The sequence below is a fragment of the Poecile atricapillus genome, chromosome 4 (assembly GCF_030490865.1).
Source record: "Poecile atricapillus isolate bPoeAtr1 chromosome 4, bPoeAtr1.hap1, whole genome shotgun sequence".
Taxonomy (NCBI): Eukaryota; Metazoa; Chordata; class Aves; order Passeriformes; family Paridae; genus Poecile; species Poecile atricapillus.
Window position 1 is genome coordinate 19,934,704 of NC_081252.1, and position 22,569 is coordinate 19,957,272.

A 22,569-nucleotide genomic window follows, 5' to 3' on the forward strand; every position below is an offset into this window, starting at 1 on the left:
CATGTCCTGCCAGGCGCCAGCAAGGAAACCCAAGCGGAGAAGCCGTCTGCCAGGCTCCAGCGTCCCTCGTACACACACAGCCCCAACCCTGCTACTGACAAAGATGCAGGGAGAACCTCAATTCCTGCTCTTCAGGAACCTCTTCAGACTCATAGCTTTGATATTCAGATTTTCCTAGAATGAGAACTTGAGAAAAACCTCAAAACTACTGCCAAGCTCTTCCTTACTGGTTTGTGGAAATGCTTTGGGAAACTGGACCTCGAGGCTTGGCACCAACACACCAAACACACAGGAGCCTGGGAGTTGGGGGATACATGCACAAATCACCCCCATCCCCCAAAAAAACCCCAAATTGTGCTTTGATAAGACTGAAACAGGAGGATTCTGCTGGCTTCAAAGCAGCCCAAGGTGAAGGCACTGCACTGGCTCCCATAATAAGGGATTTGGTTCAGGAAGTTCAGCAAAGCACACACCCTGACCTGCAACATCATCCAAACTAGGGTCTGTAACAGAAGCCATAAAATACCGACGTGCTCTGAAGCTGCTCTCAGTGACATGCCAACCCTTACTACAGAGTTTCAAATGTTGATATGTGACAATCCAGACCATGACAACATTTTCAAAAAATAGACTAGTGCAGGAAGAGATTCTGCCTCTTCTGTCCCATGTGTTCTCCAAACGAAAATGAAATGAAAATAAAAATCTGCTTTAATAGTAATAAGATCTAGTGCTGATCTAGTGCCCAAAAGGAATTATCCAGGAGCAGGGAAGGGGTGTGGAGAAAGGCTAAAAAGCAAACACAAAAAACACTTGTTTCCTTCTCAACCCACAGAACCTCTTCCTCTGAAACACCAAGATACAATATTTCATTTTAGTATAACTGCAGGAAAATACAAATTTATTGAAGCTGTTTTGTCATTAAAATCGATTCTTTTTTTAATGTGAGAAACTGCTGATCATGATTGAGAGCCGTATTTTTGCTTAAGGCAAGACACATCATCCCCAAAACCAATTAAACAGAGATAACAAGGATGCATCACAACAGCCTTGCTGCAGCACCCCAGCTCTGTTCCTATTAAAATCTCCACAAAAGAATTGCCACCAATTTATAGAGCCAAGATCAAATCTGCAGAGATTAAATATGCATTTTAATTCATCAGCCCATTAGCTTGAAAAGAAACGTGGATAAAGGCATGGCACAGAAAGTTCCTGAGTATCACAGCTGGGCTCAGCTCTCACACTGGTATCACCTACGCAGCCTGACAGTGACTGCAACACAAGCGGACGAAGGGACAACACTACAATACTGCTAACAAAATTGACAAAAAAAATTTGTTAATACCAAAAAGTATCAAAAACTCCTCGTCCCAACCTTTGCTTCCTCTCCTTTATGGAAACATCAACAAGTTGTGACTTGCTGAATCTTTTAAGGTCTGCTTCACATCAAACACTATTTCTCAGAAAATATACAGTTTGAACATACACAAATGTTAAGAGAAAAACATAGGGCAGAAGTACAACAGATGGTACAGTTACTCAATAATTTTCTGCATCATCATCAATCAGCTTTGGTACATGCTTCCCAAAAATACTAATCTTCTCAGTGATATGAATTGGAATTAGCTTTTCAAGGTTTTATTTCCTCTATCTCCTTCAACTAATCACATCCATACAGCCCTCTGACTGCATGATCAAGCCATCAGACCCACTGAGCAAGAGACTGAGGCCTCACAGCCCACCTGCTTATCTACAATGACTACAAGAAATCTCCTGTCAAATATTTTTGAACAAAAAAAAAAAAAAGTTCCAGGAAAATGCAGCAGTGCTGCAACCTTTCCTTCAAAGAATATGGAAAAATGATCCTGAATACACCTCTTTTTATGTTTTAAATATAGACCCCTCTAGGTTACACAAAAAAAAGTAAAATGAAGGAGAGAAGGCTGGGATGTTTTAACAGGCAGAAGGGAACTGCCACTTCGCTTAAGTAGAAGCTAAGTTGGTTTTTGCTAGAAAAAAAAAAAAAAGCAGCTCTACTTTTGTAACATTAATCATCTTCTCACTCAGCCTCTCCTATGATAATCTTTGGGTTCAAATTCTTAGTTATTTGTTTCTTCCCACTGTTGCCAAGTTTAAAATTATATTCATTACTCAGCCATTAAAAGGCTTTTGCTTCCTTTCAGCATCAATAGGCCTTTGATCATCAAGCAGTTCCCAGGAGTAAGTCTGATCTTTTCCTGAGAAGAACTGAGCCCCTGCAGCGCCCAGCAACTTTAGCAGGAACTGGGAACTCTCAGATGTTCTTCAAACATGACAGATCCTTCATAGACTGAGCTTAAACCCCAGTGCAAATGGCTATGCACTTAAAAACACACCCCAAGATTTCTCAGCCTGTGGTCCACAAACCACTGAAGTCTCAAAAGAGGAAAAAGCAGATTTGTCAAAAGATGCAAATAACTGACAGCAACAACCTCTTTTGTGCCTACTCAAGAAAGGCAAACAAGTGAAAAGTTTATGACTTGGACTTTCCCTCACACCCTGGAATGTTTGAAATCCAACTATTATTTAGTCAGAAACTGCCACGTACAACAGCAACTTAGGACATCTGGAAAAACGTGACAATTATAGAGCATGTAACTATGGTGCTATAGCTAAAGAACTGAACAAACCAAGAGGCAGCATCTGCACTTTTGATGCTGCAGAAATGAAGTCCCTAAAGTAACCCAGGCTTTCAGCCTCTCCCCATGTAGGTGACGTTAATAGAACCGTCAGAAAAGGCGTTAATTATAAGTTAGACGGAACACGAAAGCTGTCATTCTCCATCTAAATGCAAATATACTAGAAGGGCTTTTAAGAAGGTGTGATTGTGTGAAGTGTAATTACAAGGAAAGCAGACAAGGAGTTGATGAATTTAAGGCTTTGTTTGTTCTGGATGTGGCAGGCAAAGCAGGAAATGTGAAAAATTTAAATCACCGGGTATGTGCAATGAAAAATCCTGACCACTTCTCCTCTGCAAGGCGTTCTGTAGACAGCAGTCCCAGGCACACTTCCCAGGATTTCCCCAAGCCACGTGAGTGGTCTGACTGCCATTCAGCCCCGAAGGCATGCGTGTCTTTGTGGGTAGGTGAGTAAAGATCTGCAACTCGAGAGCTATTTCAGTGACCGGGTATGCAAGAAAGAGTCAAAGCTGCTGGCGCCTTGGCTGCAGCTGATGGAGCAGCTCTAGAATGGATGGGACCTGAGCCCAGGATGAGCTCCCCCAGATTTTAAGGACCCTCTCATAGCTGCACACCAGGCAGCCTTGATTGCGGTGACCCAAACCGTGACAAGACTGAGCTTCCATGTGAGCAGCTTTTCCGGGCAAGAGAAGCCCATCCATGTCTCTTCTCAGCAAGGATCAGAAAACTTACCTTTGTCAGGATACAGATAGACAGTAGCCCAAATGGGTTTACTTTGCAGAGGTGACAGTGAAAAATAAGTTACTCTAAACCTCACCCTCCGTAGCAAAATGGGAGGCTTCAGTTTGCCTCTAACCCATCTACATTGCTCCGTGCACAGCTGAGCAAACATTTTCACACAGCCCCAAGTGCCTCCTCCCACAGAGAGCTCTCAGACCCAGGGCCAATCTGGTCAGGCTCAGCTGGTACACCCAGATCCCTCTGACAGCGTGCTACATCCTGGCTTTGTCTGAGAATCCGCTTCTATGGAGAAGCGGCATTCCCTGCTGAGCAGATCCTGCTCCAACAGAGAGGGGACTTTGACTCACCCACGATTGTCTCAGCAGTGACCTTTTCCCTTTTTTATGGATTTAAAAGTCAGCTGCAGTCACGAAGTCTCTCATCCACAAAACAGAAGCTGGCATTATTCCCGACTTGCCAGAGGGCAAGCGCAGGGATGCTGGCACAGCAGGCTCACCAGCCCTGTGCCCCAGACCCCGCCACAGCAACTGTTCCAGCAGCACCTTCCCTGCCCCTGCAGCACCTGGAGCTAGCTGCAAGCTGGATTTTTCCCCTTGATGAAAACAGAGGGAAAGCACTTGGCAACTGCCACAAACTGAGCATGTAGACTTGAACTCACATGTGGCCATGTCAGAGCAGCACAGCAGCAATTTGGACTAAGTCAGTGTTCAGGCAGTATGCAGGCAGCAAGAAAAATTAAGGTGAGTAGACCCATTAGAGACTCAGCTTGACACGTTCTGCTTTCCACCAGCCACCAGCATTGACAGCACCTGGAACACCTCTCACTACTTGGGAATGGACTGCGCCCTGCAGCATTACTCTCTCCCACAGTGTTCTTCCTCTTGATTATCTACATGTCATTTACAATAAAAAACATCATGCATTTCTCCCGATTGTTTAAGTCAGCCTGAGATACGTAAACAAATTTAACTCATTGTCTTACAAACCCCAGCTCAGGAAAATTATGCAACTGAAGTAAAATCAGTGGAAGAGTGCCAAATCTCAAATTTTGTTAAGCCTGGCCAGATCCTTCAGCACTCTGCACCTCAGTGCCTGGCTTCAGATGTTATCCCTAAGCCAAATCTTTCTGGCAAGGCTCTTTAAATCAGCTGCATGAGCACAAGAGCAGAGTAATCAACATGTGGTGAGCAGCAACCCTCTCAGAGCACGCACATGTGTGCACAACTGCCCAGCATGGGCAGAAGGTGTTCCCCAGTGGAAACACAGAGGCAGGACGGTGATATTTTATTAACTCCCCCACCACTAGCGAAATATCAGTGTCCCTAACACTGACAAGGCATACTTGAATAGTCAGAAGTGGTTATCAGCTGCTGCCCAAGCAGTCTGAAGGCTTTCTTCAGTGAAGTGGTGCATGAAATCTCCCACTGTACCCATCTGCCTCTGAATTCCTCATCTCAGTGGCAGAAATCCAGCACCTGGGATGAACTGTTGTAGGCTTGCCTGGGAAAACACATAGGGTACAACCTACATTCCACCTTCTATAAAATATATCCCACCTGTTCATTTGCTTTTGCCTTGAAATACCTTTTTTGCTGTTCTTGTTCAGTAAAAACGATAGGTTTAAAGGCAGAAAGAGAACTGTGCGCTTGCAGTAGCATAAAAGGCAGAATGTAAAAATGTAATGTAAAAATGAAATCAGGTTTCTATTTATTTAAAGTATGTTCTAAAACAATGTCCTTTACTGGCAAAACATGGAGAGATTAGGTAAAAAGACTGTTGCAAACTTGTACTATTTGAAAGGGAGCCAAATAATTAAGGGATTAAGAAAAGGCATTTTTACCTTTAATATTAATTTCCCAGGCCTATTTTAATTATTTTTTTTCAGACAACTGCAACTTTTGATTCAAACACATTTTCACCTTAGTGGGTATAGAAGATTAAACCACGCTTGCTTAGACCTACTGTTTCTTCCCACCCAATATCCAAACATTTTATTCCTGATGTAGCACAGAAGTATTCAGTGCCTTGTGTTCATTGATTTTATAGAATCCCCTAAATGCCACTAAACAAACCCCAACATCATTGTTCTCCACTACAGTAAAAAAGGAATTTCAACAAGATACACAGTTAGTAGAAGAAAACCCAAAATGTTTAGTGAGCAGCTGCTTCATGGGTGTGCATTTTAAATCCCTTCTCACGTAACACTTCTCCTCATACAGCTACCATCCCTGCACATCTGGCCAAGTGAACATGCCACTGGTTTTTCCCCAGGAGCCTGCTATCAGCTGACCTTGTCCATGCTCTGCCAAGCAGCTCCTGTTCCATCAGTCACTCTGCCACGCAGTCCACAGGTGCCACAACATACACCTATTGCCACAATCTCACTTCACACGCAGCTCAGCTTAGCTTGGTTCCCTTCAGCCATCCCCAAAATCCTGTTTTTTAAAGATCTGACTTCACCCAGCTTGTCGTAAATGCTGTCAGACAGCTTGAAAGGGCTGGAAGGGAGACCTCTGCAGAGCCCAAGAGCCTTTCACCTCAGATCTCCTGCACAGTCTGGAGGGTCCTCCTTTCTTCCCTCTGTGATCATCCCAGCTGAGGGCCAACACAGGCTTCTGGAGCTGACAGCTCAATGCAGCTCAAAGCCCAGTGTGTAAAATGTAACATCAGCCTGAGAATTTGCTCCTTTCCTGACTGCAAACCTGAAGCGATTTAAAGAATTAACTCCACATCAATTGCTATCTGTGAGGCATGTCAAAAGCAAAACCTGCAAATATGAGCATTTGAAACTGTCTCAGAAAGATGGATATGTGCAACTCTGCCTCCTGAATCTTTAATTCCCTGCAACCTATTAAACACAAGAGCAACTTTTAACATTTCTTGTGAAACATTCTCACTGTAAATCCTTCCCAGACAACTGAGTAAATCAAATCTAACATGAACAGGATAGTACTGTAACAAAATTGTGATTAAGAAAAATTTAAAAATACGAAAGAGATTAATTCTTTCATACTTTCATAGGAATTAGCAGCAAAGAGATCATGCATGAAAAAAAGGCTTACTATCCTTGTGAGTTTTTCACTTACATAACAGCATGTACCAAGTAACAGGTTGGACAAGTCTTATCTGCATAGCAAGGACTACGTAGAAGCATAACAAGATTAGCAATGTTTGTTGAAAGGATCTGTTTATATGCTGAAAAGCCTATTTAAAAACCTTTCCTGCATTCCCTGCCAGACTCTAATTATTCCAGAAGTATATTCTATTTTTTTTTCATCATACACAGAAGGGCCTGCTAACTTTCCTATGGTTTGCATCTGTTTTTCAATTTTATTAAGAGGTGCACATGCTCTGTAGCCGACTACCTCTCTGTGCTGGAGTTTCAAACTGCAATCGAATCATCAGCCTGAACAAAGCATCTCATTGTCATTTGAAAGAACTTGGCAAGTGTTCAATCTAAGCAAGAGCAATAATCCATGACAGGGTGCATTAGGCAGGTAGTGATGCATGCCTAATGCACACTGCAAAGCATATACTCCTCCAAAACACACTGTGAAGTATCTTATCTTTCCTTTTTCCTGCTTTTTAAGAATATTTACATAAGCTGTTACCTTTAGCAACTAGAAAAAACTATCCCTTTAAAGAATAATAATAAAATGCATATGAATACTTTCCCCCTTCAATTCTGTACACAATTATTCAACATCTTTCTGATATTCCAATTAAAAACTAAAAAACCACCAAACCAAACAAACAAAAAACACCTCACAAACCAAAACAAACACAAAATACATTTTCACCACATCATCTGCAAGAGCTCAGCTCCACCACCATTACATTAGCCACACGTGCGTGCAGGCAGTGGGAACATCACCCTCTGGCTCGGACCAAAAGCAACAGCCAGCCCCCGTTCCCACGGGACAGCAGCACGGCTTTGGCAGTGCCGAGGCCACGGCAAACACTGGAAATCTCTGAGCTGCCCGGTACAAGCCTGGTGCTGGGTCTGCATTCGTGTGCACCGGGCAGCGCCCAGCAGGCACCGGGCACGTCCCAGCCCTGCCAAGAAAGGCTTGAGCAGTGCAGGGGATTCTGCAGGCAGGTGAAGTCAGACGTCCTTGCCTAAGGCAGCACCAGGAATCCAGGCACTAAATCTTGGGGAAGGGGAGTGCTGGTGGGAAGCAGCAAGGCCAACTCTGAAACACTTAGCTCACCTCCCTGGAACGGCATGTGCTCCTGGAGAATATCTCCCCTGCTAACCATGCCATGTTCTGGAGAGCACACAGCTGCACCCCAAACCAACAGCCAGCTCAATACCCAGCTAATTGTTGTTTCACCTGCTGCTGCCTAACCTAGGTGAGATATCTGAAGGATGGACACAGTTTCTCTAAGGACTAATGTATCTTTTAAGGCTACAGCAATACCAAAAAATGATAATGTCCATGCGCCTCTGAGCACATTTCCTTGGCTGCTTAAAAACACGAGGCGTTTTTTGTGAACCACTAACACAGCAAACCCCATGATTTTTACAGGGAGGCAAAGGGACAATGCATTTTCTAGCTGAAATAGCAAACTACTACGTACCAGGAGTTTTCTGCCAATAATTGGGCAATGTGCTGATTAATACTTTTTCTGGGTTGCCTAAGGACACTGCATGCATGAGTATCTTGCCACTATTAATTAATCACTCTTTGTGCTTTTATCCTGGTAGAATTTACATGTTGCACACAGTGAATACCCTGAATGAGGCAATTTCTACCTCCAAAAGCACTTACTATTGTCAGTTCATTTGCCCTGCTTAGCCCGATGCTCAGATTGACAATAAATCATCATTCTTAGCAGCTGAAGTGTTTAGTGTCTTTCATTCAATATTCTTTCCTCCTCGATGTTCCCCCTGGAAGTACAGTAATCATGTGCTGAATAGTCATTTACAGCACTGCAATTAAGAGATTATTCCATTAGGCTTTGTATTTCTATCCGGTTTTATGTTTCCATTAAAAGCACTTTGTTAAACAATTGAGCAAACAACTTAATGCAACAGCAGGAGCCTCATGAACTGATGCCTGTCAGGCAGAGCCCCGGTGAAGCGGCCCACGATGGGCAGGAGGTGCTCATGGGTCCACAGAGAGACCCTCCTTTCAGGCAGGATCCCAAACCAGGGAGAGGACAGACTGCAGATGGGCCAGTGTGGTGTAAGCAATCAGTGAGTGACTGCTGCCAAGAGACTGGGTGAAACTGGGCAAGACTCACTGGCCTGACACGTGTGAGTGGTGCATTCCTCTGTAAACACAGCATCGCATCTTGTGCCTCTAAGAGCAGAGCAAAAAATGTCAAGGAAGTTCTACGTCCATCAAAAACTGACGACCTCTTCAAGGAACAAAACCTGACAGCCAAAGGAAATCACATCTGCCCAGGCAATGACTGTGGTGATTTCACACTGAACTTGTGACCAAGGCTGGAAAATCACACCAAGGTGCCGCAGAACTACACGCAAGGAGTTTCACCAGCGTAACCAGCATTCTGTCCACTCTGTGGTGACTCAGGGCACTTCCAGGGAATACATCACCTTCCCTGATAATGCCTTTCCCAGCCTCTGCCCTTACGAGTATTTTCACGGCAACGGCCAATGAGTTTCTGTCCTCAACGCCATGGTGGCAACAGACTTGGAAGGAGAATGAATCAGTGCTGCCTCTCCTCGGGGTTCCTCATCCCTGCCCTCCCACGCATGTTCCCAACAATACTCACTCCCTGCCCTCAGGATGAGGCAGGAGGTCTGCGCTTTACTCGCCAAGGGACAGAGCAGATGCCCTACAGTAACCACTGCACCGAGCTCCTGCGGAAGGTTTTGTATTCTTACATGCAGGCTGCTGGACTTTTCCTCACCCCCTGTCTGCCCAGAGCTACATCCAGTGCCAAGCACAGAAAGCCCCTTGAACAACCTGCATCCAAACAGAAAACTTCCTGCATCATCACAGGGATGCGCTGACTCAGGATTGCTTCATCTCTCTGTACTCTCTCGCTGGCCCCAAAATTCATTAATGAAACATCCACAAACAGAATGAATAACAACCTCAACAGCAGCTAACACCTCACATAACACAGGTAACATCCAGCCAAGTCACATGTAGAAACCTAGGTATTTTCAAGGAAACGCAAATTGATCATAGTAATTTGGAACCACAGGATAACATTCTCTGCATACACTTTTTAACACATTCTGTAACTTTTCCATCTTGCTCAATTGCTTGGCTACTGCAGTGACTAAACAGAGGCTGCAAAAGAGTAAAATTCTGCAAAGCAAAACTTGCCATAAGTCTTTCTGGAAGCCACTTGAAAAAAGGGAGTAAAGAAAGAGTCTCTTTATTTATGCATTTTTCTATTCCTCTTGAAACTTTCATTAATCCTCAGAACAGCTCTTAGAATCCTTTCCAACTAGCAAATTGTGCCTTAACTCCCCATTTTTTCACTTAATAGCCCTGCTTAGAAATGTGATGCTTCTAGTAATGCATACAACAGAGAAAGAACACAAGAAATTTTAAGGTTAATATCCCTCCCTTTTCTACATCTCTTTTTCTGTCATTCCTCAGTTTCAAGCTGTGAATCAGGAATCCATTTTGAGCACTTGCTTATACACATGCAAAACCTATTCTCTGTGTAAAAGCTCCAGGTCAAGAATTCTTTTTTTGGGCACAAGCTCAAGCAGAACTCTTTACCAGGAACACCCTTTTGAAGTGGACCTAAAAACCTAAAAGCCAAAGGAAACTAGAAAGTTATATACTGGCATAAACTCCCCTTTTCACTGAAGTACAGCATTGCCTTATAATACACAGTTTAAGTCTCTCAAAAGATATGGAAGGGGTAGACCAGCTGGAACTCAGTGTACAAGCTGAAGGCTACAGTTTGGCCCCAAGTGAGGACAGCATAGAAAAACCCAGAGGAACCAATAAAATTTGGAGCAGCAGCTGTAACAACACCTTGCGTGTTCATCCTGCTGAGCCCCGGCACGTCAGTTCTCACCACTGCCTCAGCTTTCAGCACACCCTTGGCCAGCTGAACTCACACAAACCATTTCAATCCTCCTCTGGTTTCCTACTTTCCATTGAGGCTTCGCTGTGTATAAGCAGGCTCCTAGATCTGTATCTAGTCAGTGCCTGCACCTCCTTTACACTCCCATCTTATTTGCACTCACCCACGCGAAACAGAAGAGGAAGGGGTGAAAGAATAGTTCAAGGGCCTTCTAAGAAAACTGCATGGCTTAATTAAAGACCTTTTAAATGTATCTTATTAACCTCAGGAACTGCTACTAGGTTGTTCAGACCTCCCCCTCTCTAGGGGAAAGAAAGAAATATTGAACAAGTAAAACCAAATCATTATTCACTTGGCAGATTACTGTACACAAACAGCCTTTCAAGTTGTTACATTCAAGTAAACACAGCTTATATCAATATCATCTGTACTTTTCCGTCATTAGGCTGCGAGGGAGAAGGATGGCTCATTTTCAAGGAAGCAATTTTTACAAAAGGAAACCATTAACTTGATATTTAATCAATGCACAAAGGAACAGGGAAGTGAAGAAGAAATTGCTCAGAAGATGGGATTGGGACACAGCAAGAAGAGAGTTTTCTTCACAATACCATCTTTTATATGGCATTTCTATCAGACTTTTTCAAGGGGGAATATTTTCAAATATTATTTCAATGTTTTGTCCCGCTACAGTTGAAAATAGGACCTTTTCTCTTATTTTATACTGTTTTGACTAGCACAAACAACTGCCAAATCAGAAAGTTACAGGAATAAGCACAGCTAAGAGAGCTGAGTGGAAACAGTACTGAACACAGGACCCTTGGCTGAGACACCATGAGCTCCATATATCTCTTTATAAAAAGGTACAGTGCAGATACTGAAGTCAGTTCTACGAAGGGAACTGAAACCACTGCATTTGGCCAATGTTCAGCCTAAAGGACAGAATGTCAACTAAATGTCCATTAGATTTAAAAATTAACCCAGACAACATCTTGCTTTATAAGCATTACAGGATGTAATTGTGTGTGTATGTTTTTCTTTGATTTGGGGTGCTTTGGTGGGGTTTGTTTAGCATGCAGTTTCTCAGTTTTCACAATAAATTCTCTCACAAGTTGTTCAAATAGCAAAACAACATCAGCACACACCAAAACAGTTGCCAAACCAGATCCCAAGAAGGTTTTGGTTGCAACTACCAGATTATGCAATAATTTCAAACTGCTTTCATTTATTCAAAAATTACAGAAAGGAGGTTCTGGCTGTGTAACACAGTGCCACACTACATCAGCTGTCAATGTTCCTCTATATTGCAAGAAGAACAAACAGCAGTAAGTTCCCTGCACATAAATTCAGTCTGTCCTTCCCAACATGCAGGAAAAAGGGATGTGTAATGAGAGAAACCTATTTACTGTTCATCCAGTTTAACTGACTTGGAAAGAAAACACCCTTTCCAAATCATTAGGAACCAGACTGATTCACATGCTTAAGTAATGGAAGAATCAGCTTGGGAGCCAAGTTTTAATGTTATCAATTTCTGCAGACTGACAATTTTGTCCATCTGTTTTACTCCACTGTGGTCCTACTTGTGTAGAGCCACACTGTCAGTGCACCATGGCACCGAACAACAGCACCACTCATCAGTGACATGCTCAGGTAGGTACAGAAACTCCACTTTGGGGCTGGCTCACTTGGAACCAAAACCAAGGCTGAAGTCATCCCATCTGCCCACTAAGAGTTTGGAACTGGTTTGGAAGGAGGAAGGAACAACAGCAAAAAGTTAAAGGCATCTTCAGAGGGAAATTCTAGACTGAAGCTGTTAATGTGTTGTTTTTTTCTCCCATCCCAGGCCAAACTCTTCATTTTTATTACAAATAAATACACAACTGTGAGGGAAAGCTTTGTGCTACTTCATTGACTAAATGACCAAGCCTTTTTTCATATGTAAAACACTATGTTACTGAATTTTTCCAAGTCAGCCAATTTAGGAAGCTATTTTGGTCTATTGTTCTCAATTCCTCATCGTACAAGTCAACTTCTTTTCCTGCAGGACGCAATGGCAAAAGTACCCCATGTCTCCGAATAATAGATCTCATTATTACAGTGTTTCTAAAAGCAGATGCTTTTTTTAAAGAAGCTGCTCCTCAAAGAGCAGCACATGATTTTACCTATTTTTCTCTCTCCCCAGTATGGGTGGTTACAGAGAATTTTCTTATGCTCTAGACCAGTAGTTTTTTTACCCCTGTAGGGCATTACACAGAACCAGGCATTCCCCCTACAGAGGGCCACAAACCCAGCTAAGCAAAGAGAGCCTATTATTACTTTGCTGAAGCCAGTCCATGTAAAATGGATAGGGGTTTGCAAACAGATAAAGATCACCTACAGTGTTCCAAAACCTCGGCAAAGTGATCACATTCCCTTTAAATATTCAGGCACTTGTTCATCTTGCTTCCAGAATGAAAGTTACAGAATATCATGCATTAAATCAGAAACCCAAAATCAAACCAATGACCAATTAAAAGTCAACTGCTGGGTAAAGCTGACCACTCTGCTACAAGGGAGCTGCAGGGTCTCAGCAAAGAAGGGAGACACAGCAGTCCAAAAGAGCTCTTTGGCCAACACAGCTTACACCCACCACTCCACAGCCATCCTCCCAGAAACCTTATGCCAGAAAGAGCAGACTTCTTCACCAGTATCTTGGAGTTCACACTTGGGCCAACACAGTTATCTCACCTCTGCAGTGTATTTGTTGCCTTTTAGCTATGCCAGCACTTTTCACAGTAAAAAAGGCCTGCAGTGACAGACAGACAGACATGGCAGCTTCCAAGCAGTGGCAATTCTAAGGGAGTCTTCTAAAAATCCACTGCAGCACAGAGGGATAGGCCAGGCTCTCTTTCTGTTAGCCCATGTTATTTTAGTAAAGCTATGAAGAAATAGGTCTCTAGACAGACAGCCTGTTCTCAACAGAGCCACAGGTTTACTGACATCAGGAAAACAAATTTTCCTAGAACAGCTTGTTCTGGCAAGAGCTGTGGGGACAGGGAAAAGAGAAGCATGTCACCAAAGCACTTCTAAACTGCCAGTATCCCTGCCTTCAGATTAGGATGATTTTTCCAAAATAGCCTACGGGGGGGAGAGGATTATTGAGAAATAGCTGCATACCCATTACGAGGGAGAGTTTCTGAGCTGTGCTTGAAAAGATGAATTATCCCAGTAATATCTTTTTAAGCAAAACCTTACAAACTACAGAAGAACAAAAAACCCAAAAGCAATTTCTTATCACGTCTCCAATTCTCCAGAGATTCAGCAAATATGCCTTTACTGCTCCACATTTTAATAATCCCTTTCCATTTCAGATGCCAGCAGACACCTGTATTTCAAAATGCAGTGCGCACAGCTCAGCTCAGGGAGAAGGCACGTGCATTGGAGCTCTGTCACACACCTCACATGCACACACCACCTGCTCAATACCACTGTGCCATGAAGGACCTGATGATACACCACTGAATACATCCCTTGCAAAGATTCTAAGAAGCAAAGATGTATGGAATAAAAATGCTACCATATACTTCAAGAATTTCCTCTTTTTGTTTCTTTTTAAAAAGGGCTAGTTCTTATGTTTTGGTTGATGATAGAGGTGTTTTTGTTTGTTATGCTTTGATGAGTTTTTGTGGTTGATTTTTGTCGCTCTTTTTTTTATTTACAAACACAAAAATGAAATCCTGGTTCTTGCAGTTCTGAAAATGAGTTTTACTGTTGTCTCTGAGGTTAAACATTAACAACTGCTTGTTGAACTTTCTCTAAAAATTACAGCAGGGATATTATTTTCTCTTAACCTGATGGCAACATTGCAAAAACAACAGTAAAGGAAAACTTCAGGTTGCTAGTACAATAAACACTCAGAACAGCTGAAAATGACAATTCTACAAACAATACCTAAGCCTAAACTAATCCGGAAGACAAACATCTTCATGAAGCATTATTGACAAAGGTTGCCTAACCAAGTGTACCCAGATACCTCAGCTTGACAATTCTGAAGCATTAACAGGGGCAGAATAACTTCCCAAATGTAGTTTTGTGCCCACACACCTGCTCTTTCTCCCCCATTTGCCACCTCCCCCTTCCAATACAAGAATAAGGCAGCAAAATAAATGCACTTTTTAAAAAGACGTGCTGTTCAATTAGGTGAGCAACAACTTCTGCACCTCAGCAGCAAAAGAGCTGGGGGCTGGCTCTACCCACAGCAGCTGCCACAGCTGAGAGGGAAGATGGGCTGCAAGAATCCTACCTCTCACCATTTTCCACAGCTGCTTGATTCTGTACTGATCTAGAATTCACCTTCTCTTCCCTGAACTGGCTATGATTAGGCAACAGGGGAAAATCTCCTAGTACCTGCAGTAGCTCTTGTCTGTTCCCCACAAAAGCATTCTGCTGAAGAGGCAGCTCTGTCTTAATCTATGTATGGTAACACCTTGTTTTGGGGGTGATAATAGCCCCAGCCAGCCCCACACTCTTCTCTTTTTTATCATGGACACAGATGAACTGCAGCAGCCAAAATTGCAAAACATAAAATAGCCAGTACATTTTCCACTATTAACATACCACAGGGAAAAAAAAAAAATTCCAGGCTGTGTTCAAGACCAAACAGGAAAAGGACTTTCTCTTTCCTTTGAGGCTCATGCATCTCTACAGTTACTCTTTTGTCATGCCAGGTAAGCAAACCAGCCTCTGCACTCCCAAACACCCAGCACCAAACCCAGGCCCTGGGATGATAGCCTGCCCTCTGTGGAAAACTTTTCCTCACTTCACTGCCCTCTACCTCATGGAAAACAATGTCATTGTAGCATTACCACATAACCTTTCTATAATAGAAAAGGAGACACCTTTTCTATTATATTTTAAAGGCATTTAAAAGCTTCATGCATCATTCAGTATGGCTCCTCTCAGAAGAAAAGTGCTGAAGAGAATTTACGCACCTCATTAAAATCTTGTTTCCTGCTCTTCATGCTGCATCTTGCAGTTGTACTAGCAAATGATTTTCTCGTAAAAAGCTGTGAGAAGAGGCCTCTCTTTATAACACAGATTCAGACACAGGAAAATTACATGACCTGAGGAAACATTCCCTTGTACATCAGCTCAAGTATGCCATGAGAGTTGTTCTTCAAAGTTTTCAATGGCCTATTGAGAATTGGAATACCCACTGCTAAAAAAAACCAAACCAACCAGAAAAATCCACTTCCCTGTGAGCATCTCCTTTTTCTGTGTGGGAGCATTTCAACTGCAGGTCTGCCTCAGAGCAACTCCATGCTCAGAAAGTCCAGGCAATAAGGAACTGCAAACTGAAAATCCCCAGCAGCCCACAAAACATGTCATAGATCATCCAGACATCTGGTTCTAGAGAAAACAGATTTGTATTTCTAGGCAGAGCTAGTAGCAAGCAAAACCAACAGGGCTTCATGGGAAGCTTTAGCTTTCAATAGACAAGAAAACTCCAACAAGATGCTATTTCAGCCCTTCTTGACCTCCATCAGCTGACTGGAACCCAGCATCACCAATACTGGCATTTGCCTCTATCAACAGGACCCATGAAACAAACAAGTTATGGTAAGTGTCCTTACATCTGGCCTGGAAAGCTGTGAAATGACATGGAATGAACTAAAGCTGCATCTTTCAATGCAGCTTCTCCTCAGGGAAAAGCCTCAGGAGAGTCCTGAGAAAAACCTCAGTGTTACTCCCTTCAGAATCTACTGTTTTAAGTATAAATAAGGCCACATTTTATTCCTGCACAACATCACCTTTTTCTACCAAAATGGGCAGTACAGCCTCCTCTCAAGACTTCTGGGTTTAGCTGGTACAACTTGGCTTTAGGGGGTAGAAACAGAGGGTTTCCCAGACTGCTGTCCATTATTACCCTTCCCTGCAGGGCTGACTCAGGAGAAAGAGCAAGATGAGCCCAGCAGGGATGACAGCACAACACTCAGGTTTCATGTTGCTCTCTGACTGTGGACTGTATTCACCTATGTATAAAGATTAGGAAATTGCATTCATTCTGAACACCAGAAATAATCCTAACCATGACCACACTGAAAAGCAAGTTACATATAAAACAACACGAAATTCTTCGCATCCAAAACAACAAAGTATTTTGTTTATCCTCCTACTGTAAATAAGTGCAACCAACAGTGTCTGCAGACAATTTAAAATGGACTCAAGCAGCCTGAGAAAAGTGGCCTGCATCTTAAAAAAAAAAAGAGGCAGATGTTCATCTAAAGATCCTCAGCTTGCAATTGCTGCAGTAGAGCAGATATTTTAATGAAGAAAGAAGCAGAAATGAGATGGGCTCTGTCAGTCTGTCCCACACTCCTCCCAAGGGTCCTGCTGTATTCCCAGAGCAGCTGAGCAGCACATGATGAACATCACACCACACTCGACAAGAAACTAAATTTGTCCTTATTCAGATCAGTTCTGCTTCTGCTCACAAGTTCCTGAATATGCCATATAAACCTGACACAAGCCCTGTTGCCTGGGGACACCACAGGCATCAGATCATCCGTGCACTCCAGAAGCGAGCGCATAAAAAGCTACAGCTGCAAACCTACGGCTCAGCGAGCAACTTAAAAAACCCCCACAAGCCCACATTATACACAAAACAACGATAACTGGAGGATGGTTCCTCCACCTAATAGCTCCAGATGTAAGCTATTTGCAGCAGCAAATGGGAAAAGCTGGTCATTCTCAAAAGCTGAAACCAAACCATGCCCAACTCGCCCTGTAACCATTTCTTAGGATCATGATTTTAAAGAATGCCGTGGCATCCATTAAGACACCAGCTCCTCAGTTACCACTACTGCAGTTTTTAAAAGGCTAAGGAGCAGCAACAGGCAGGTTTCATCACCTTTTCCTTACCCTTCCATCCTTCAAGACTGTTAAGCCCAAATGCTAGGTGAACTGCTGAGGATCACAGCACTGAAACTGAAGAAAGGATGCTGGATTTCCTTATTTCCAAACAAGCATCCTCCCCTATGTCACATCACTTTCACTAACTAAAGCAAACAGCATGTGAGAAATAGAAAACGTGAGCAGATGGAGGAGTGCCTGAAGGCCTTGTACAGAGTGATACAGAAACCACTACCGCACTTGGTATCACACCACCTCATCGGTAATTTACTGAGCTTGCAAAAATTGCCTGTATTTTTTGCAAAGCACAAATAAACACAGAAAGCTCACCCATTTCTTTTGTCAGCTACCTTGCAGAGTAAACTCCCTGACATGTTTTGGCAAAATGAATTCTGGAGACATGTGGCTTCTCAGTCCCATGCAGTAGAGTTCTAATTACTTATTGTGAATATTAATTCATCCTTCACTGTTGAATAAAAGCTTCTACACACCCACAATGCACAATTTTTTATTTTTATTTTTTTTTTAAATGGGATAGATACCCCTGCAGATCTATGCCACTTAAACAGGAATACCACAGGCTCTCTGGCAGATGCAACTTCTCTCCTACAGACTCATTTCTGCTGCTCGTATGTGCTCCTACTCTCTTTAAATGTCTTAAATCGAGCAATAATGAGAGATCTTAACACTGATCTTCAGGCATACAGAGTAACCTCTGCACTCACTGTGCTGAAATGCTCTGACGCAGTTTTACAGCTTGAGCACCTCACAGCAGCCTGACAAAAGCAAACGCCAAGGCACAGCACGGAGAAGGAAGGAGGGTACAGAATGGCAGGTGCATGTCTTGTCCCCACATCTGTCTCAAATGGCAGGTGTGGGGCATGATCCTTCCACTTGCCCTGCAGAATTCAGCCTCACGGTCCCAGCCCTTGGACCATTTTCCTCCCTTCAGTCTGAGCCACTCGGTGTGTAACACTTGATTCTCCGCGCCATTCACCTTAGGGGTCAGGGATGTGGCTCACTGGCCCCAGTGCCAGCTCTGCCCTTTCTCGGCCAGCTGGCTGAAGCTGGGGGCTCCTGCTGGGGCCCGGCTCCCGCGTAGCCTCCTGCCACCCAGCAGAATGGCTATGCGACCTCTGAGACATCAGGCATGTCCCTGGCCTTGGAGCCAAGCCAAGCTCCAGGGCCAGCCAGCATCCCTAGGATTTATGCTGCATCCAGCATGCGGTCCTATTACAGCAACGCTGATAATGCAGGCCAGTAAATCATGCAAAGGAAAAAAAAAGATGCTAGAAACTCAATCTTTACCTTTTTGTTAAGTACTCTTTATGCAAAATACTCCCAGTATTGGGAGAGTAGGCCGTGGAAGCTGGAGAAGAGCTCAGCTGTTAACCAAGCAATCAATCTTCCCCTGCTTCTTCCACAAACCTCAGGGCTCTGTCCTTCTCCAGTTTGTAATTTAAAGCCAACCCTTGGCTTCAAACCTGCAGAAAAGCACCATGTGAAAATGCACCGTGCCAAACTTACGTGTAGGATATACCACCATTTTAATTTTATCTTTTTTTTCCTGCCTGCAGGAAAGGGGAACAGGGTGGCTGTATGGTGTGGGACTAAAGAGCAAAAAGGAATTTCCCTCTTTGGCATTTCTGAAATGCCCATTAAGGCATCGTAAACGCTGAAAGGCATTTAACAGGTACCTTAAATAGCACTGCTCCATCAAGTACTACTGCTTAAGAAAAGCTGCCTCCCCCATGCTGAGTGTGAAATTTACTTTAGGCAGGACACTCCCCCACTCCTCCGAGACCAGGCAAAATGCTGCTTCTTTAAAACCACGGCTGAAAAGTATTTAACCAAGATCAGTGTTTTCGCTTGAATTTTGCTCCCCGACAGCAACTAAGTAACACATTTCCGTACTCTTCTCTGCTGTAACCATTTTCTATCCCCGCAGCTCTCCAGCAGACACAACCTGCGCACAGCGAGCTCCGCAGCCCGGCCGAGCAGAAACCATTCCCCACCTTTGGAAACACTGCTGTAAGCAATGACAGAAACCTGCTCACGCCGGGCTGCTTACAGGCGAACAGAAACACACGCGAGACAAGTCTGGAGGAGAAAAGAGAATCAATTTCCAAGAGCTTTTACACAGACAAGTCCACGGGGGGAGAAGGAAACCAGTTTCAGGGAGCTTTTAACTTGTCGGACTGGGAGAGGTTTGACGGGGAGCAATTAACACTTTGTTTTTCCTGCTGGAAGAAAGTTTACGCCGAGAAGAGAGAGTGGGCACATCGGTGAGCAAAACACGCGGACAAAACCGACCCGGGGCTCAGGGTAAAACCCCACAGCCAACTGAGCCTGAGCAGGAGCCAGGGCATCACAAACCCAGCCCTCGGCGCGATGCATCGGGCGCGACCAAAGTTATTTAGTGCCGTACCTCGACTGGGCAGCCATCGCGGGGTTATCCTGCCAAGCGTCCTCTATCCATGAGCTCCGTCCGCAGCCGCCCAGGCTCTCTCTACCCCGCTGCTAAAGCCCGCCGTCCCATGCGCCGGCCGCCTCCCCGCCGCTGCCCGGTACCGCCGCGCCGCGGCTCCCCCCGCCCGGGCGGCCGGCGTAGGGCTGGGGCTCGCTCATTTTGATCGACATCCGGGCGCCCGGCCCTCCCCCGGCCGCCGGCAGGGAGGGGGGCCAGCCCGGCCCCGGCCCTGGGGGACGGCCCCGCTCCGGCGCGCAGCCGGCGGGGCCGGGTGCCGCTGTCCGCCGGGGCCGCGGCCTCGCTGGCTGTCGGCGCGGTGCCCGGGGCGGCGGGAGCTGAGGCAGCGCGGGCCCCGCGCCAGCCCCGCGCCCGCCCCCCCCTGCCCGGCCGAGCGCTCGTGGTACGGCCCGGCCTCTGCCCGGGCGGGCGGCGGGAGGGCCGTGCCCTGCCCCGGAGCTCGCCTGAGGCGCTGCCTGCAGCCAGCGGGGCCAAAGGGCACGGCACGGGCCGAGCCGAGCGGGGCTGCACCGCCAGCCGGCCCCTGCCCTCCACCACGGCCCCGAGGGTGCTCCTGCGGCGTCTGCTTGAGTTAGTTGCTGTTTTGTTTGGGGGGGGTTTCTTGTGTGTGGGTGGGGGTTTTTTTGTTTGTTTGTTTTATACTATTATTATTTCTATGGGAGTTTTTTTTTGTTTTTAGAAGAACAGACTGAACAACTCTTTCAAAATTTTTTCCAAATTTCGGAAGTTTGAAATCCTTCGAAAGGAGCACGCTGCCCAGCTGCAGACAGGCGTCCCTGGTGTCCGCACAGATGTGGCAAAGGAAGTCCTGAGAGCGCTGCTAAAGCCAGAGCTGGAATTGCAGGCTAAGAAACCTTTGGGAAAAGGTTTGTTGTGCACACGTGGAGCTGGTTATGCAATTTCTGCTGGGCTCTGGTCCTGGCCGTGGTTTGCAGACACACTCGGAAAGCAGGAATACCTGTCCTTTGCTCTGGGTGTTTCTTGGCACAAGTGTAGAAACAAACTACTCTTGCAACTGCTTTCAACCAGGAATTAACCAAGCATTCAGCAGGCAAAAAAAGACATGTATCCAAGATCCCTTCAACTTTTCTCCGCAACTGTGTATGGCTGAGATTTCTACCAACACTGCAACAACCTTATGTTCCTCCTACTTTTCTGGTTTAAAGCACAGCTTGTGTCAAAGTACTTGGCAGATACCAGGAGAAGAATTTATGCTTGATTGTTTTCCTATTTCAGATAACCTTTATGGGAATCTCGCGTCTGAGCTATCTCCACAAAGATTAAATAAAATTCATATCAGCTCTTTCAGGCAGAACAAAAGATAATGGGAAAAAAAAAAAAAACATTCTCTGGATTTTCCACAACAGCTGAGCTTTCTCCATGAAAGAAAATTTGTTTGCTCTCACCTAAAATTTCTAGCAGTTTTCCACCTGCCCCCCTTAAAAAGCACTTAATTAAGTGCATCCAACAGATCAGTGTTTCTCCAAAGAAAGCTTTCTGTCAGAATATGTCCTGTTACCTGTTGACTCCTCTCTCTTCTCCTCCAAAATCAGCAGACTGAAGCTTTTCTCAGCTGTTTCTATTCACTGATGAAGGATATAATTTTCTTCTTTTCTCCCTTTTTGTAAGATGTCTTGCAAAATGAAGGAAAATGTCTCGCCTAAGTAAAGTGCAAACAAAACAAATCAATAAAATAAACTCTTTGCACTCTTCAGCTCATCATAAGCTCAGAAATGTACTACTGAGCTGTCTGTCTTAAAAACCTATCAGGAAAAGCTTCCTATAGATGATCATCATTCCAAATGGTATTTAAGCTGCATATAATATTTCAAGATCTATTCATTCGTAGCTATCTATGCATTGGATGAGAATGGAATTCTCCAGAGAGGAAGCTTGTGATTTAAACACTTCACAGAAATGTAAGTCTAACCAAAAAAACAATCAAACAGGCTGTGCAGGCAGCCTGGATGCCATTGCTACTTAATTGTGAACTCCTGAAAAGGCCAGACTACCAACCTTTACCATCAGTGATAAAGCACAGGCTGTGGGTACATTATGTTTCTTTTCAGTCCCCTCTCACTGCCTGTAGACCTACCTGTATCTGGGCATGTTGACCAGAAGGATATTTCAACAACAGCAACAACAAAAACCCCAAACCAACCAACAAACAAAAAAGGACTGAGAAGTTTCAAGCATAGTGCAACATCATTTCCAGATAAGGCAGAGATAATGATACATTGCCACAAAAATTACTTACAGCATCTACAGCAGAGCCTGTAGAAGAAAGATGGTTATCTCTTTGCTCACCACTAACAGTGCTGGCCACACCCAAGTGTTGGTCCAGGAAGGGGAATGCAGCATCCCTTAACTCCAGAAAAAAATAGAATATGACATTACACTAATAAAGGTATAATAATTTATTAAGTTTGTGGGACAAGTGCCAGAAGCTTGTGGCATTGCGAAACAATTAATCAAGCATAGAATACCGATGAAGAAGGAACACATACCAAGCAATAGTAAAATCATTAGAATAAAGACATAGTCAGGCTTTCCTGAAATACATTTGCAGTAAAGTAAAACATGTATTTGTTTATACACAGAAATAGGTCAAATTCATGCCCTTACCACGCTGTTCAAAACATTTCATTGCACTGCACTGCGTCAGGTTTTTAAACAGACACACCCCCTTACCTTCACTCTTCAAGAGTCACTGCTGTCCTTTAATTAACATGCTCTCCCAGCCCTGTTGACAAG

The 22,569-nt window shown here is 44.3% G+C and overlaps 1 protein-coding gene and 1 long non-coding RNA gene across 3 annotated transcripts in view; one reads left to right on the top strand and one right to left on the bottom strand.

Annotated features, from left to right (window-relative positions):
- The window catches only part of AFF1 (ALF transcription elongation factor 1), a 67,045-nt gene extending 47,127 nt beyond the window's left edge, over positions 1–19,918 (bottom strand). For both annotated transcript variants that reach the window (XM_058837203.1, XM_058837202.1), the window contains exon 1: positions 19,756–19,918. In XM_058837203.1, the coding sequence (XP_058693186.1) occupies positions 19,756–19,772 (17 nt within the window). In that variant the 5' untranslated portion in view covers positions 19,773–19,918. The remainder of the gene's footprint in view (positions 1–19,755) is intronic.
- Positions 19,919–20,105: 187 nt separating this feature from the next.
- LOC131578490 (uncharacterized) lies at positions 20,106–21,121 on the top strand. The gene is made up of 2 exons (XR_009277511.1): positions 20,106–20,385; positions 20,495–21,121. It is a non-coding gene; the product is annotated as an uncharacterized LOC131578490 (long non-coding RNA).
- The last annotated feature ends 1,448 nt before the right edge of the window (positions 21,122–22,569 follow it).